The 14715-nt window shown below is 40.8% G+C and overlaps 2 protein-coding genes across 3 annotated transcripts in view; one reads left to right on the top strand and one right to left on the bottom strand.

Annotated features, from left to right (window-relative positions):
- Positions 1 to 8175, top strand: part of CUNH1orf100 (chromosome unknown C1orf100 homolog) — a 14250-nt gene extending 6075 nt beyond the window's left edge. The window contains 5 exon segments of the mRNA XM_025203244.1: positions 529 to 608; positions 1822 to 1914; positions 2621 to 2698; positions 2700 to 2803; positions 6276 to 8175. Of these exon segments, the coding sequence (XP_025059029.1) occupies positions 529 to 608; positions 1822 to 1914; positions 2621 to 2698; positions 2700 to 2803; positions 6276 to 6367 (447 nt within the window). The 3' untranslated portion in view covers positions 6368 to 8175.
- A 948-nt stretch (positions 8176 to 9123) lies between these two features.
- The window catches only part of ADSS (adenylosuccinate synthase), a 65321-nt gene continuing 59729 nt past the window's right edge, over positions 9124 to 14715 (bottom strand). For both annotated transcript variants that reach the window (XM_006022869.3, XM_025203250.1), the window contains exons 12-13: positions 10890 to 11039; positions 9124 to 9690 (exon numbers count right to left, since the gene is read on the bottom strand). In XM_006022869.3, the coding sequence (XP_006022931.1) occupies positions 9638 to 9690; positions 10890 to 11039 (203 nt within the window). In that variant the 3' untranslated portion in view covers positions 9124 to 9637. The remainder of the gene's footprint in view (positions 9691 to 10889; positions 11040 to 14715) is intronic.

Below are 14715 nucleotides of genomic sequence, written 5' to 3'. Positions count from 1 at the left end.
GTGTGCAGAGGACAAAAAAGGCCACCTGATCTCCAAGTTTAATTTCCTCTGTTGTAGCAATTAGATTCTATACTTGGAAACTTGTATCAAATTTATACATTTTCCTTATACAGAATATAATTATTGGGGAAGGTCATTTTATAATCAAGTAAATAAGGTAGCTACTGAGTATAGTTGTCCATACTGTAAATAAGTGACTTTCAACTAGGGCCCTGTGCCACCTGAGGTGGCACTAGATCAAGGTATGAACAAGGTGTGAAGAGATAAACCGATAACGTCTCTGCCTGGCTAAGTGCCTATCCCTGCTACCTAGCCCCCCTGCAAAGAGGTAAGCACTGTAATATGTAAAGTAGTATTTGAAATGGGGTACTAGTCAACTTAAGAGTTATGGAGTGCCTTGACTGCAGTAAGGGATGCCTCGAGTCCAACACAGTTGAGAACCACTGCTCCAAGTTCAATGTTTCAGTAGCTCCTTAGTAAGAGAATAGCAGAGAGTAAGACACTAACATTTTCTATCAGCCTCTCCAGGGTTACTATGTCTGGCTCGGCCTCAGCTATCAAACTACCTCAGTTTGTAGATCCTGCACCAATCCTACCTCCAGGGTAAAGTATCTAGACACACAGGTGCACACACAAATGTGGTTCAGGGTGTCAGAGTAGTCAACAGTGAAACAAATGCTCTGCATAAGACTCATTATGGTTTCGGAAGGGTTATGTAAAAAACCTGCCCTGGGATTTTTGAAAGTGAAAAAATTGTGTTTATGATATAAACTCACAGCATCTTCAGATCGTCAGTAATGTTTAAACTATTATTTTCAGTGCGATTTTTGTTTTGTGAGAGACACGATAACACCTAGCAAAGTTGTACTAAATCCTGAGATGTCCCTAGTATGGATTCTGTATTTAAGAATGTAACAAAGGCAAAACTCACTCGTTGCTTGGGTGTCAATTTATAAGAAATTAGAATGGACCCGTCTCTAGGTTCTTTAGCCACTCCCAACTCTTAAGTCCAGGATGGAATTAAATAAGCATATCAAGACAAACATTTGCCCTATCAAGTTGGGGTAGGGCAACAAAAGAATCCAGCCACTCACTCTTTCATAACCTCCATGTAAACACATTAGTAAAATGTAGAAACAAGAATATTTTGTACATAAATCTAGTTTCCTCTCCCCCTAATTCTACTCCCTTCCTTATGTTTTCACTAGCCACCTGGTGTGAAATTATAGGACTATATACTGGTGGTCCCTTGACTATGCCTAACTCCATTAATGTAAACCAAAAAAAAAACCCCAACCCTGGCTCAGAAAAACCCAACTTGTGTCTTGTTTCTTCTATGACTGGAGTGTGGTAATTAATTCCTGTTGCATATCTTGTTGTTAAGGGAAAAACAAACACACCCACACACAAACACCTTTCTTGGCAGTGAAGGCACAGTTTCAGGCACTTCAGCACTTTAGAAAGTTTTACCTTAAATGCCCTTGTTATAGCTCAACCTTCCCTTCTCTGAGTCGACTTCTATGTTTTCAGCCCCTCCCATGTTCAGGAGTGCTTTGATTGCCCATCAGCATGCTGATATTTGTGCTACAAGATGAGGTAAAGCATTTTTCAAACTGATTTAATGTTTCATTTCTGAAGTCATTATTTGTCTAGGACTCAATACACAGCACAAAACATAGGGAGTGCTGGCTATTAGGCTTCCATTTTTATAACCCTCCGGAGAAGAAATTCCATTTAGCCTTCCTTATGGAAAGGTAGATGTCATTCTTATCTCTGTTATATTGTCTGTACTTATTTTTACACATTTGTTTCGCTTACTAGCATGGCTATTCGTCAAGGAAAGGATGTTCAAGGGTTTTATCCTGGGCAACTAGGACGGGTACACAAGATGCATATGCCCGAAATGTCTCTAGGGTAAGGGAACTGTTTTACACAAATCTTTTTAAGAACCTTATTCTGGAATTCTTAGCATTCAAATTCAGGTTGGACAGTGACAGCACATAGTGGTGGGAACACCAGATATTCCTTGTCAGCTTTGACTTATAAGTAAAAAGGAAGCACAACAAAAGAGGAAACATGAGCAAAGGGTAAAACGCACAGAAATTAGTCGAAATCACTCATTCCTGGGCTGACCATAAAAGTATCATGTAATATTAATTCACTAGCATCGGAGAATCCTGAACTCAAATTGCTCATAAAAAAGCAGACTCATCATCAAGATGTTATTAGATCTATTAAAGATGCTAAGGATCAGTAATTAAAGGGTTGGGGGAGGGGAGAGTTGTTTTGTTTTTCTAATTAAAGGATAATACAGTATATTTCTACAGTAATGTACGTTGAAGCAGTTTAGTTTATGCTGGCTAAGGAAGTAGCCCCACTCACACTAGTTTTAGAAAAATTGGACAAAGCCAATTGAACAATACTGAATCATGATAGTCTAACAGCATGAGTACATGCAGTAAATACCTATTGAATTATAGCTGCATTACACCGAGCGCTCAGTTTCAGCAGCAAATTAGAATGAACATTCATAATGTTGGCTATCCTTCTGTGTAGATTGTGATGTTTACATACCATACGTCAGTGTGAGATTATAGAACTATTTGTGCCTTTTGTCTAGACCTTTTAAAGCACTGCATCCAGCTCCAGTAGAGCATGAAGTTGAAACTCAGTCCCATCATGACTTTGACAATTTAACTCAAGCGGTACATCCATTTTCAAAGGACAATGAAGAAGAAAGGCAGTGACTGGTATAACCAAACAACATACAAAGAAGCATTTGAGTTGCCATTTTATGATATGGGTAAGTGAACTCTGCTAAACTAGTCTAACTAGACAAAGGTTCTCTTTCTTTTTTATAAGGCTCATTCAAACCTATTTGCAATTATTACAAAGACTCAGGATTAACTAATTTTAGATATGTGAGACAGGAAAGTATTACTGCTTCATGAGAAGGGTCTCATCAGTTTTCCTTTTTTACACTACTTAAAAGGAGATGCTAAGCATTATAGCATCTCCATATCCAAAACGGCATGCAGAAAGCAACCAAAGAACCAAAATAAGGCAAACCACCTTTATACAGACTCCCCTCTCAAAAATACAGCAGCTGCTCAAACGTAATACAGATGCTATTCCTTTAAGAGGGTGAATAGAGCTGAACAGTAAGTACCAGGGATGTATGAACAAGTTGATTTATATGTAAAGAACTACTATAAACATAGCACAAGCAAGCACATTGAAGTAAAACAGTTTGATCTAAAAACAGCTCAACTTTCAACTGTTAATGCATTCTGCTTAAAAAAAAAAAAAAAAAAAAAAGACTCCTTAACCCAGGAGTTTCATTGAAATTTCTGGATCAGAAAATCTTGAATGTATTTAATTTTGACAGATGACAAGATACTTATGAATGGCATTAAGTACAAAATACAGTTATAATTAAATTTCTCTCAGGAGCAGTGTATCACACTCACACCTCACCTTGAATTGTCAACATTTCTGAATACAAACTATTGTTATACTTGAAATAAATGCACTTAACTGGTTTCCTACTAGGTCTGCAAAGTTCCAAGATGCAGACCTGGACAAATAATAGTTTCTTCAAATATTGGTTTTGGCTAACTGGATCCTTCAAATCTCTCAACTTCAATCCCAATAAGTTTTTATTTTTTTTAAAACAAAGGAATTACAAGACTGAGTCCACAAAGGGGGTTGGTTGTGCCACAGGAGCTGGCACTTGCCTCTTTTTATCAGAAGTTAAGATTTCTGAGCACACTACAGGCAAGAGTTGACTGTGATGGAGGCCACACCTATCTTTGCAGAACCTTCTGTAAAAGACTTTGACTGCCAGCCTCATCACACAATGCCCTAGCCCAACTTCAACTAGAATTCCACAAGAGGTTATGTGAAGGTAGTAGTATTTCCTGCCCGATTAGGTTGTTTACAATGACTAAACAAAATATCTAGGTGTAAGGACAGCTTAACACTGCATTATAGTATGGCATCAACAAGGTTAACAGGCAGCTGGCAAATGAGTGTGGCCGTAGCAATGGTTTTGGGAGTAAGGGCACAACACAGAATTATTCCTTTCCAGTAGCATTCAAGCTGTTAGGCACAATGCAAACAGAAGGCATTGGGCTGAACCCAAGACAACTTATACGGAGCATGTATTTATTACAGAAAACAAGCAGCACACAACATGTACTCTCCTTTCGTTACTCCATAGACAATCGTGTTTTTGATTAGTGAAAACAGTTGACGCTACTGACTTTAAAAAAGTCAAGACATTAAGGTGCCTTTCCATTTTGTCTGTTAGAAAAGTTGTGAAATGCATTTATGAAAATGCATTGATACCCCAATTTCCCCATAGAATTCAATGCTTCTCAGAGGCATGAACAGGGGACTTCTACAGCCTCTGATAAAAATCTGTCTGTGTCACCTCCGGGCCACATTGATCACAAAACAAAGCTAGCCTTCAGATTTTATTTTATAAACTTAACAATTTTTGACATATTAACTCAAATCAAGCATTCCCTGCCATATGTCTTTTGCAATTGTTAAGGCCTTCCCTAAGATCCATTTGTCAGATTAAATTGGTTCCTTATCTTGAGAAAGCGATCAGAGACTTGACAGATGATGTATCCCCAACCATTCCCAAGCATATCCCATCACTTCCCAATCCATTTATCGAATGGTCATGGGTCCCTCTGTCCCTACCAGGAAAGCAGCGCAGATGAACCATTGCATATTTCTTGATATCTCAGTGGTTGGCAACCAGGGGTACTTAAAAAGGTCCTAGGTGGTACTCAGACCTAATGTGGCCGATAAATGCTGCATGCATGCGTGCAGCTGCAACGTAGCACACAGGTGACCAGGAGAGCAGCCAGGTTCGGCTGGTAAGTCTGTTGTGAAGGAAAGGGGTGGGAGTGTGGGGAGGGGGAAGGAGACAGATTGAGGCCCCAGAGGCGGGGGAGGAAGTGGGGCAGGGCACCAAACTGAGCTGTGCGGGGTGGCGGCTCCCGCTGCTGCTCACACCCTGAGAGGGTATGGGGGGCATGTGCCCCAGGATCTGTGGGGCAGGGCAGGATGCCACTGCAGGCTGTGCTGGGCTGTGCACTGGGCAGGCGGCAGCAGCAGCACTGGGTTGGGCTATGGGAGGGGCTGCAACCCTAAAATTTGCTGTAGCCCCCCCGTGGCCCCCTCCCAGCGCTGCCACCCATGCCCAGCACAGCCTGGCTCAGCCCTGCCAGGAACAACCCAGCGCTGTCCCTGGCCCACAGCTGCAGCCCACCCTGCCCCATGCTCAGATCAGGGGGCACATGCTCCCCTGTGCCTTCCTGGGGGTGTGCGCAGCAGCAAAAGCTGGGGCAGAGCACGGGACAGAACCGCAGCTCATCCAGGGGCTGAGGGGTGGCGGCTTCTGCCACTGGGTGCACCCTGGAAGGGCACAGGGGTATATCCCCTGGATCTGAGTGGATCAGGCCAGGATGCTGCTGTGGACTGGGGCTGTGCTCGAGGCGGGCAGCAGTGGCCCTGGGAGTGGGTTACAGGGACAGGGGCTGCAGTTACTCCAGAATTTGCTGTAGCCCCCCCATAACCCACTCTCAGTGCCACAGCCCACCCTGAGTGCAGTGCAGCCCAGCCCCAAAAAGGAACAGCCCAGTGCCAGCCCCAGCAGCAATCCACCCTCCCCTATGCAGATCTGGAGGCATATGCCCCCCATGCCCTCCTGAGGGTGCGGGTAGCCGTGGGAGCCACCTCCCACACAACTCAGTCCTACGTGGCACCCCACCCCAGCAACACTTTGTAAATGCAAGGTAAAGCAGAAGGAAGTTCCTTGAAATCAGTTTTCCCCTCCTTTCTCCTGTGGTTGTATTTGTTAGCTGAAATACAAACCTGTAGGGTCAGAAAATAACTTGACAAATAAGCTATTGGGCATTTGATTTCACAACACACTCAGGTGAGAACACGCATCTCTCTCAGCAATGTGCACTCCTTTAACCCAAGCAGCAAGTGCAAGAAAGGAAATTAAACAGATGGGAATTGAGAAAAAGGATTTAAAAAAAAAGGGCGGGGGGGAGAAGAGAGGGGGAAAGAAATAATAAAAGGAGTACATGATGAGAATAGAGAGAACAATCCAAAATAGTCATCCTAGGAAGAGGCTCAGAAAATCCTTGTTTTTTCTTTTTTTGATTTGCAACATGAAAGGTTTTTGGTTTGGGGTTTTTTTGTTGGTATTTGTTTTTGGTTGATAGAGAAAATATAATCTTTAATTCCAGGTTATGCTATGGATAAACATATGCCAGAGACTGATCCTAGACCACTTGTCAACTCGGAGAAGTGCTGCCAGTGCAAGACCCCAAGTTTTTAAATCCACACACAAAAATTGGAATAAGAAAAACATTTCAACTGAACATTAAAAATAAAAATGGTGCTTTGAAGTTAGCCACCCATGCATGAAACCAACAGAAGTCTGTTTTTGCAAAGTTGCAGAAGTATCCTGCATCATATTTTAGCCTGTAGTTGTATTGGTTATGTGGCTCAGAAGCCACTATTAATTTTTATTTGTGAATATGACCATGTGGATTTAAATGAAGGGCACTTTGTATGATGAGAAGTTGAAAACAGATGTGCTCGAGTCTGAAGTGTTCCCAACTGGTAGATTTACAGAATGGGTGGACAGTGTGTTCTTGCTGATGACAAAGAAGGGCACATTAAGGCCACTAACTTAGGGGTATTAGATGCGACTCGCTGAGTCATATCATCTGGTCCAATGTACTGCTGCAAATCTTGGACTAAATCCACTACACCACATACAGTGCATGCTGGAATGGTTCCATGAGCTGGAACTGTTGTGTTACTGCATGCCTTACCTGTGCTGGGCTGGCCCAGCACAATGGATCTGGTGCAGGAGGCTGGTCTGCCAGCCTGATCCAGAGGCTATGCACTGGCCCTGCACTACTTATCTAGCCTGTGGGGTGCAATGAATTTGATACTCACGCATTGACCAATAAGTAGTAATCCCCACCCATCCCATTCACAACACACAAGGACCCAGCATCCTTTACGATACTCAGGCAAGGCAAGAAAACCAACAGAACTTGTTATGGTCTGGCCCAAACATATACATATTACAATTTTTAGAAAACCCCAATGTTTACAGCCCCAAGGATTTACAGACAAACAAAGAAGATTATCAACAAGTTTAAAGTTTTACCAAAAAGCAATAGTTGTGGATGGAGGCATGTTGCAATATTCTAGGTTTCAAGCTGAACCTTACTTGCACAATACCATTAATTTGACTGGTATCAAAATCAATGACAAGTTTACTAAAGAGACAGCTTACTCCTTTCCATGAACAAACCTAAAGGACAATGCTAAAATACAGAAAAATGAAAGCAAGTCTTTCAGATAGCATTTCCACAGGTGAGGTTAAGCAGCTGAGTTTGCCAACAGCACATCTTCCAAATCCCCTAAAGATCTAGCACTGCTTTTTTATGCCCTTACATACGTTCAAATAGCTCCTTTCCCAAGTACTTTATAAACAGTGGCTTCTCATTTAATAAACTGCCATGTTGCTCAAATTGTGAAATTAATTCCCTCCATCTCCCAAAGGTAATGTAAACATTTATTTTCTTCCATAGGGGCTCACTGATGTGAAGCCCCAGAATTCTGCCTGCTGAGATTAACTTAGATTCAAAAGAGATCAAACCAGTTCAACTCCCAAATTAAATTAGGAAATAATCCAACTTTCTTAGATTATCTGACCAAAGGCTAGGAAAAAGTGGACTACATGCCCAACAAATTTACTCCATTTTACAGAGTAAAGCATTGTTGCCTAATGGGGCAACAACAACAAAAAGGAAAAAAAAGAAAGAAAGCCACTCTTTGCTTCCCAAGTACCTCCAAAACACATTCGTGATCTGTATCAAATGGCACATTTAAGGTTCTCTCCATTTGTCATCTTACTTTATTCCTGTAGTAACTTCCTCTTCCCCCACCCAAACCTGATCATTCTACATTGCCTTTAAACATCTTGGCAAAAAATGCTCATATAAATGCAGTAAGCCCTTTCACACTACTCTTCTTATGAAGAATATTTTTATGGCCAATATAAAAACGTATTTGCTGTGTGAAAACACCTAAAAATTAGCCTTGGAATCTAATGAATTAATCTGATTTTATTATATCTATATCTATTTATTATATCTATATCTATATCTCTCTGCTTGGATTTGACCATGAAGGGTATTTTGTTTTATTTTATAATTGAAAGTTTTCTATATTCCCTTTTACCAGCTAAAGTAACTAATCCAGTACAGTAGCATATCCAAGTTTGATCAGTTAATGATTAAGAAACAAAGTATGATATTTCCAAGTGAAGGGAGTATCTGAACATCAAAACGCAAAGTAGAAAAACATCCAATATCATGTTTAGTCATAAACTCAATAAAAACTAGTAATAGTGCAGTTACTTAATCTAATACCTCCAGCACTAACAAAGTAAACATGTCTCTTACCTGCAGTAGGAATTACACCTCCAAAGTGTACATAGAAATCCTTCCAGAAAGTATTTAAATGTCATTAAAGAAAAAGCACCACCCTTGAAGGGTATAAAAGGGTGATTTCTCACCATTTTTACCCGTGTCTAACCCACATTCAATATTATTTCTACTGTATATACATCTCATTTTACAATACTTTGTCAGTACTTTCTTTTGGTAAATGTGAAGTAAAAAGATATTTTAACCAATGATGTATAAAGAAACTTAAAATGGCACCAAAATGTCCTAATCGGATTAAAAACAAAACAAAACAAACGAACAAAAAAAAAACACTTTGCTTCCTTGGCAACACATTTGCTTTTTGGCAGTAGGCACTGTTGAAGTGGAGCCATCTAAATTAACATTTTAAAAGTTAACTAATAAAATTAGAAGAGTTATTAAATAACTATAAATGAGCTTTTTACAATATCAAATTTCTAGGTCTGTGGGCATATTTTCTTGTAAATGCTTAAGTGTAAATTAAGTGTGAAGTGTTTTTGTGCTGTACCCTTCAAAAACAAACAAACCCTTACATACTCCAAACAACTCACCATCACAATTTTCTGAACAAAAAACTCAAACAATAATTTAGACAGTGTTTATAGCATTATAAAATCATTTGTGTCCCTCTCTTTAATCACTCACAACAGCCATAAAGGATACAACAGCTTTAAGAATACAAATAATGAAGACGTAAAACTATTTGTGCAAAACTGCATTATTTTACTGTCTAAAATTTCAGGGAAGTAACACCGCCAAAAGCAGAGAGATGATAACAAAGACAAACAGTCATGAAAGCAATGCCATCTTAGCTTGTTCAACCAAGAATTACATTATGGAGCACGTATTTGATAAAAAAGAAAAAACCTGGTGGCACCATGAGCAACAATAATGACAAATGTCCTGGAAATTGCCAGTTGACAGCTGATACAGGTACAGGTCAAAGTCTTTCAGGTGTAGCAATTAATTTGGTGAGACCATAGCATTTCTTCCCATGCAAGATCTATCTTCAACATCTTTGCTTTGCGGGCTACTAATACATTTAAGAATGAGCAGTCTTTTGAGGAGTGTATGGTCTTTCCATGCATCTGAAATCTTTAAAACAGCTGGATCATTGACTCCCTGGATTTCCCTACTCCAATCCATTTAACTGCAGAAGAAAAGAAGGTGACAGAACAGTTTTCACTTTTTATCATAAACTCAAATGTGACACTGTAAAAGAAAAAAATATGTTCTTCTGTGTAAATATCTATGCATCATTAGCAACCGTAGTATTTGTTATTAAGCAATGACACTGCATTTCTTTAATATCTCTGTGTCCGATCTCCAAGTACCTGATCTTGCATCACTGACTTAAAAAGTAACAAGATCAGGTCCTAAAATTAAGGCCCCTGCTAGGCATGCAAGTAAGGCATGAAGGGACCTGATGTGCAATCTACCTAACTCCATTTCCTGCCATAAGGGAATAAAAGGCAATAAAGCAGGATGGGATAAGGCATCAGATCCCATCCTCCTTTATTGCTAATGCAGGGGGAGCCAGGGATCACTATCCCAGACTTCCCCTGCAACGGCAAGTAATAAGCTCCCACTGGTAGGAGACCTCCTGGCTGATAGGACTCTCATCCACAGGAATCCATCAGTTGTGGGCTCCCAGCCCCCAGGGGCACTCCCTACAGCTGGAAGCCCCACCAACTGATGAGACTTGTAGCCATGGGGCGCACCTGGACCCACACATTCAGTTAATGGAGTCATAGTAACCAACCACAGTTATTCCACAAAAATTATGGCTTAATCCTTGTTTTATGACGCCATTAACTACTTTAACATGTGGCCAGGTTACAATTTAAGACGTGACTAAATTGTTACACACATCTTAAACATAACATGTGGCAGGGGTCTAAGTCTCATAACCCCTTTCAGAAATAGGTGTTAAAACACTGAAGTTAAAATATTTGCCCAACAATCATGTTCTGTGATCAGAAAGAAGCCCACGTCTCCCAACTCCCAGGCAATCTTTCCTCACAAGAAAATGTAAACAGGACTAAGGTGTTGGTAAATCCATTAAAAAGGAGAATAGAGATTTAATTAAAAGCACAAAAACTAATTGGTAAAAAAGTACACAAATGTACTAAAAACCTTTTTTAAATGTTCCCTATTTTTAGATTTTACAGTTAAAACAAAGCAATACATTAGTGTCAGAGTGACAAGGGACAAATATATCAACTTCAAATTCTATCACTCTAGATGCACATTGTGTAATTTTCACTAATAGAAGGGCAAGAGAAATAGAAGTTAAGTTGCTTCTATTCCAGATGGGTTTCTTTACATGTGAAAGTTTGTTCTACTTACCAGGAACACCAAGCTCCGTTTCTAGAAAGCGAACATAGTTCTGTGCATTTATAGGAAGTTCATCAAATGTTCTTGCATTTGATATGTCTGTATCCCACCCTGGGAGTATCTGATATTGAACCTCTACTTTATTTAAGACTTCCTGGTTTGCTGAAGAGGAAAAGAAAAAAGTCTGTTTACTATGTAACTAATATAGACTCATATCACCTTAAAGAACCAGTCGTACAGCTAGAAATCATTTTAATCAAGCCCTAACTTAGTTCTTTTACTGACGGAACCTCCAAAAAGATTTATTTAATGCTACCCCTTAGCTTGAGGAACAATACTGCAACCAAAATAGCAAAAAGGGCCCTAAATGGTGGCTCTGATATAGATATAGGCAGGGGCTTACGTTTAAAAAAAATAGATCAGTGTCCACATCCTTCAAGAAAACCAATATTAAAGAACCAGCTGCATGAGAACAGAATCTTTTTGAAGAATAGCACTGTTACTCCGCATGCTTTCGAGCATCCCATAGCTGGGGCCATGAAACACAAGGTGGTTGCACCCTGTTCTTTTGTTCTCTCATAGAACAAGATATGCCAGACTTCTTATTCTATTCTAACATTTTGCTTGTTGATACAGTATATTCATGTGACCTTGTCCATCAACACATACTATAGTACTCAGAGTACTGGGAAGAAGACTGTGCATGTTAAGGGAACAACTGTCAGCTCCAAAATATTTAAACGAAGACTGGTCTTGGTAGACCAGATAACTCAAGCATGAGGGAGGTGCTTTGTAGACACAGATGGATGGGAAGTTGTCAGTGTCTTTCTGGGAAGTTCTGGGAGTCCCCTGCATACATGTAGACAGTCCTTCCAACAATTTAATGAAAATAACCTTCTGACAATCCTGACCAACATGTCTATCTTTTATCTCTCATAAGACACAAAAACTTCAACTATCCTTGCAACGAGTGAAGGTGAAGTCTGGCAAACTGTCACACAAGTGCAGATGGCTACATATCCCATGAGCTTGAAACAAAACCTTTGGATGGGTCTAAACAACAAGTGAGGCAGACTGACAAAGAATCTGTCATGTGGTATGTCAGCCCTTCCCAGTGGATGGACCCCTAAGTATGCTGTGTCGAGTAGGGGTTGAAAGAGGACTTTACTCTGAGTTGAATGATCCCATATCAGCCAGTCACTAAAAACAAAAAATGGGTAAACTTAAATTTCTGAATTACTCAGATGTGCAGCCAGGACCAGCTATGTACAACCCTCAGGACTGTACAGAAGCTTAAAGTATACCACTCTGAATTGGGAATAAGATACTCATACAAGCAAACTGAGGTAATTTCTATAGATGAAATGACACAGTATGAAAATAAGTGTCTTGCAAGTTTGGAGCAATAGTTTCAAGCAGTAACTGGAAAAGGGCAAATACAGTGCCCAAGAAAGGGGAGAAGGAGGATGCTGTAAATTGCAGACCAGTCAGTCTGACCTTGACACCTGGAAAAATTATGGAACTGATCATCAAGGAATCTATTTTTAATCATCCAGTGGAGAACAAGGTGATAAGGAAGAGCCAGCATGGATTCATCAAAAGCAAGTCATGCATGACCAACCCGATTTCCTTCTATGACAAGGTGAGAACAGTGGATGCAATATACTTTGATTGTAGTAAGGCTTTTGAGTCTCCCATTACATTATCATTGTTAAACTATAGAAACACAGACAAATGAGAAGTACAGTAGGGTGGATACATAACTAGCTAGATTGTTATAAATCAACTCATTGGAAAAAACAAGTAGTCATCAATGGCTTGATGTCTAGTTACGGGAAGTATCAAATGGGGTTCTCCAGGGGTCTGACCTGGGTCCAGTACTGTTTAATATCTTCATTAACAACCTAGAGGATGGAACTGAGTGCATACTTAGCAATTTTGCAGATGACACCAAGTTAGGTGGAGTTGCAGAATGTATGGAGGATAGACAGGATTAGAATTAAGAAAGACCTTGATAAACTGAAGGAATGGTCCAAAGTGCTTAGACAAGTGTTAAGATATATGCTATGTCCTGCACTTAGGAAAGAAAAATTGTGTGTGAAGACAGCCAGATATTCCCCAATCTATGTCACAGTATAGCAGAAGAGCACCTGGGGGTTACAGCAGACCATAAGCTGAATATTTGCCAACATTGTGTTTGTTAGAAGACCAAGAGCAACTGAACTGTATGATAGGAGTGTTACTTGTAAATCACGGAAAGTGTTTTTTCCACTGTATTTGACATTAGTAAGGCTTTACGTGGAACACCGTGTTCAGTTTTGGACACCACACTCTGAGAAGGATATGGAAAAATAAAGAGCGGAAAGTCTAGCAATACAAGCGATTACACGTCTGGAAAACATGACTTAAAAGGAAAGGCTGAAAGAACCAGGATTATTTAGTCTGGAGAAAAAGGAATGGAGTGGAAGGAAAGGGGTTTGACAGCAATCTTCAAATACCTGAAGTGCAGCTATACAAAGGATGGAGATAGCTTTTCCTAATATTCAACCTAAGTTTCCCTTGTTGCAGTTTAAGTCAGTTGCTCCTAGTCTTGTCCCCTGTGACAGAGAATATTCTCTCTCACTATGTAGGTGGTTAACCACTTGTGGTTATGACTAAGAGAGGTTGTTGAATTGCCATCTGAGGAAGTCTTTAAGAGAAAGTTAGACAAGTACTTGACTGGAATGGTTTAGTCAGGGATAATCCAACCTCAAGCAAAGGGTTAGATTAGACCAGTGTTTCTCAACTCATGGGTTGCAACCCAAAAGTGGGTCGGTTGCAAGAATTTCAAAGGGTCACAAGCTGTGGCAGGGCAGAGGGGTGGTGGGAAGGCACCTGTCCCTTCCAGTGGAGGAATGGGGTAGGAGACAGCTGTGTGGCTAGGTTGGTGGCATCGGGCTGGTGCCCGTGGATACGGGGCCACGACCAGGCTGCCTGGCAGGTTGCAGCAGTCCCAGCCCAGGGCAAAGAGGGGTGCCACAGGCCTATTCTCCTTCCTCTAGCCCATGCTGGGACTAGACTCACTCCACTGCTGCCTGCATGAGCCAGAGCTACTGCAGCCACAATGCTCTGGCCTGAGTGGGACAGGAGCAGCTGGGGGCCTCTCCAGTGGGTGAGGGGGAAGCAGGGGACTATGGGTCAGGGACACCAGCATGGCCTGGGGGTCAGGCACCAGCAGGGCCAGGGGTGTGTGGGTCGGGACAGGGCATCGATCTTTGCAAATGGGTCCTGGTAGGAAAAAGGTTCAGAACCACTGGACTACATGACTTCTTGAGGTTTCTTCCAGCCTCACTTTTCTATTATTCGAAATTATGTCCCAATTTAACAAGTCCAATTTGGTCAGAAGTGTTTGATAGTTTGACATGCTTTTGTAAGCTGGCCAAGTAATATGAATTTTGACCAAGGATATTGATCTCTTTTACAGTCCTTGTCCTTTGGTTAGTCTCTGTTTAAGCATCTCCTGGAGGATGGTTGTAACTTAAATCCCAGATATCACGGGCTTATAAAAATGTTTATGAAAAGTAAAGGAAAGAAGGTAACGCCTGTCTGCCATTTTTCATTCAGTTTCCAAGACATGATCCATTCTCCTGATAAATTCTTGAAAGAGCTGGTATTAGGCAGAACCAGAATACCATAGCAGTCATAGTACTGTCAAATGAGGAGGAGACTTTTCTGGAGAGATTCAATGTCTGCCTCCTGTATGTCTTTCTGCTCACTTTCCTGGCTGGTCTTACGAGATGCCTGATGGATAAAATAGGGCTCCTTAAATCTTGAAAAGGAAAATTACCTTGATTTTTAT

The sequence above is a fragment of the Alligator sinensis genome, unplaced genomic scaffold (genome assembly GCF_000455745.1).
Source record: "Alligator sinensis unplaced genomic scaffold, ASM45574v1 scaffold534_1, whole genome shotgun sequence".
Taxonomy (NCBI): Eukaryota; Metazoa; Chordata; order Crocodylia; family Alligatoridae; genus Alligator; species Alligator sinensis.
The sequence above is the reverse complement of the archived record's forward strand: the minus strand, read 5'-3'. Positions and strand labels throughout refer to the sequence as shown.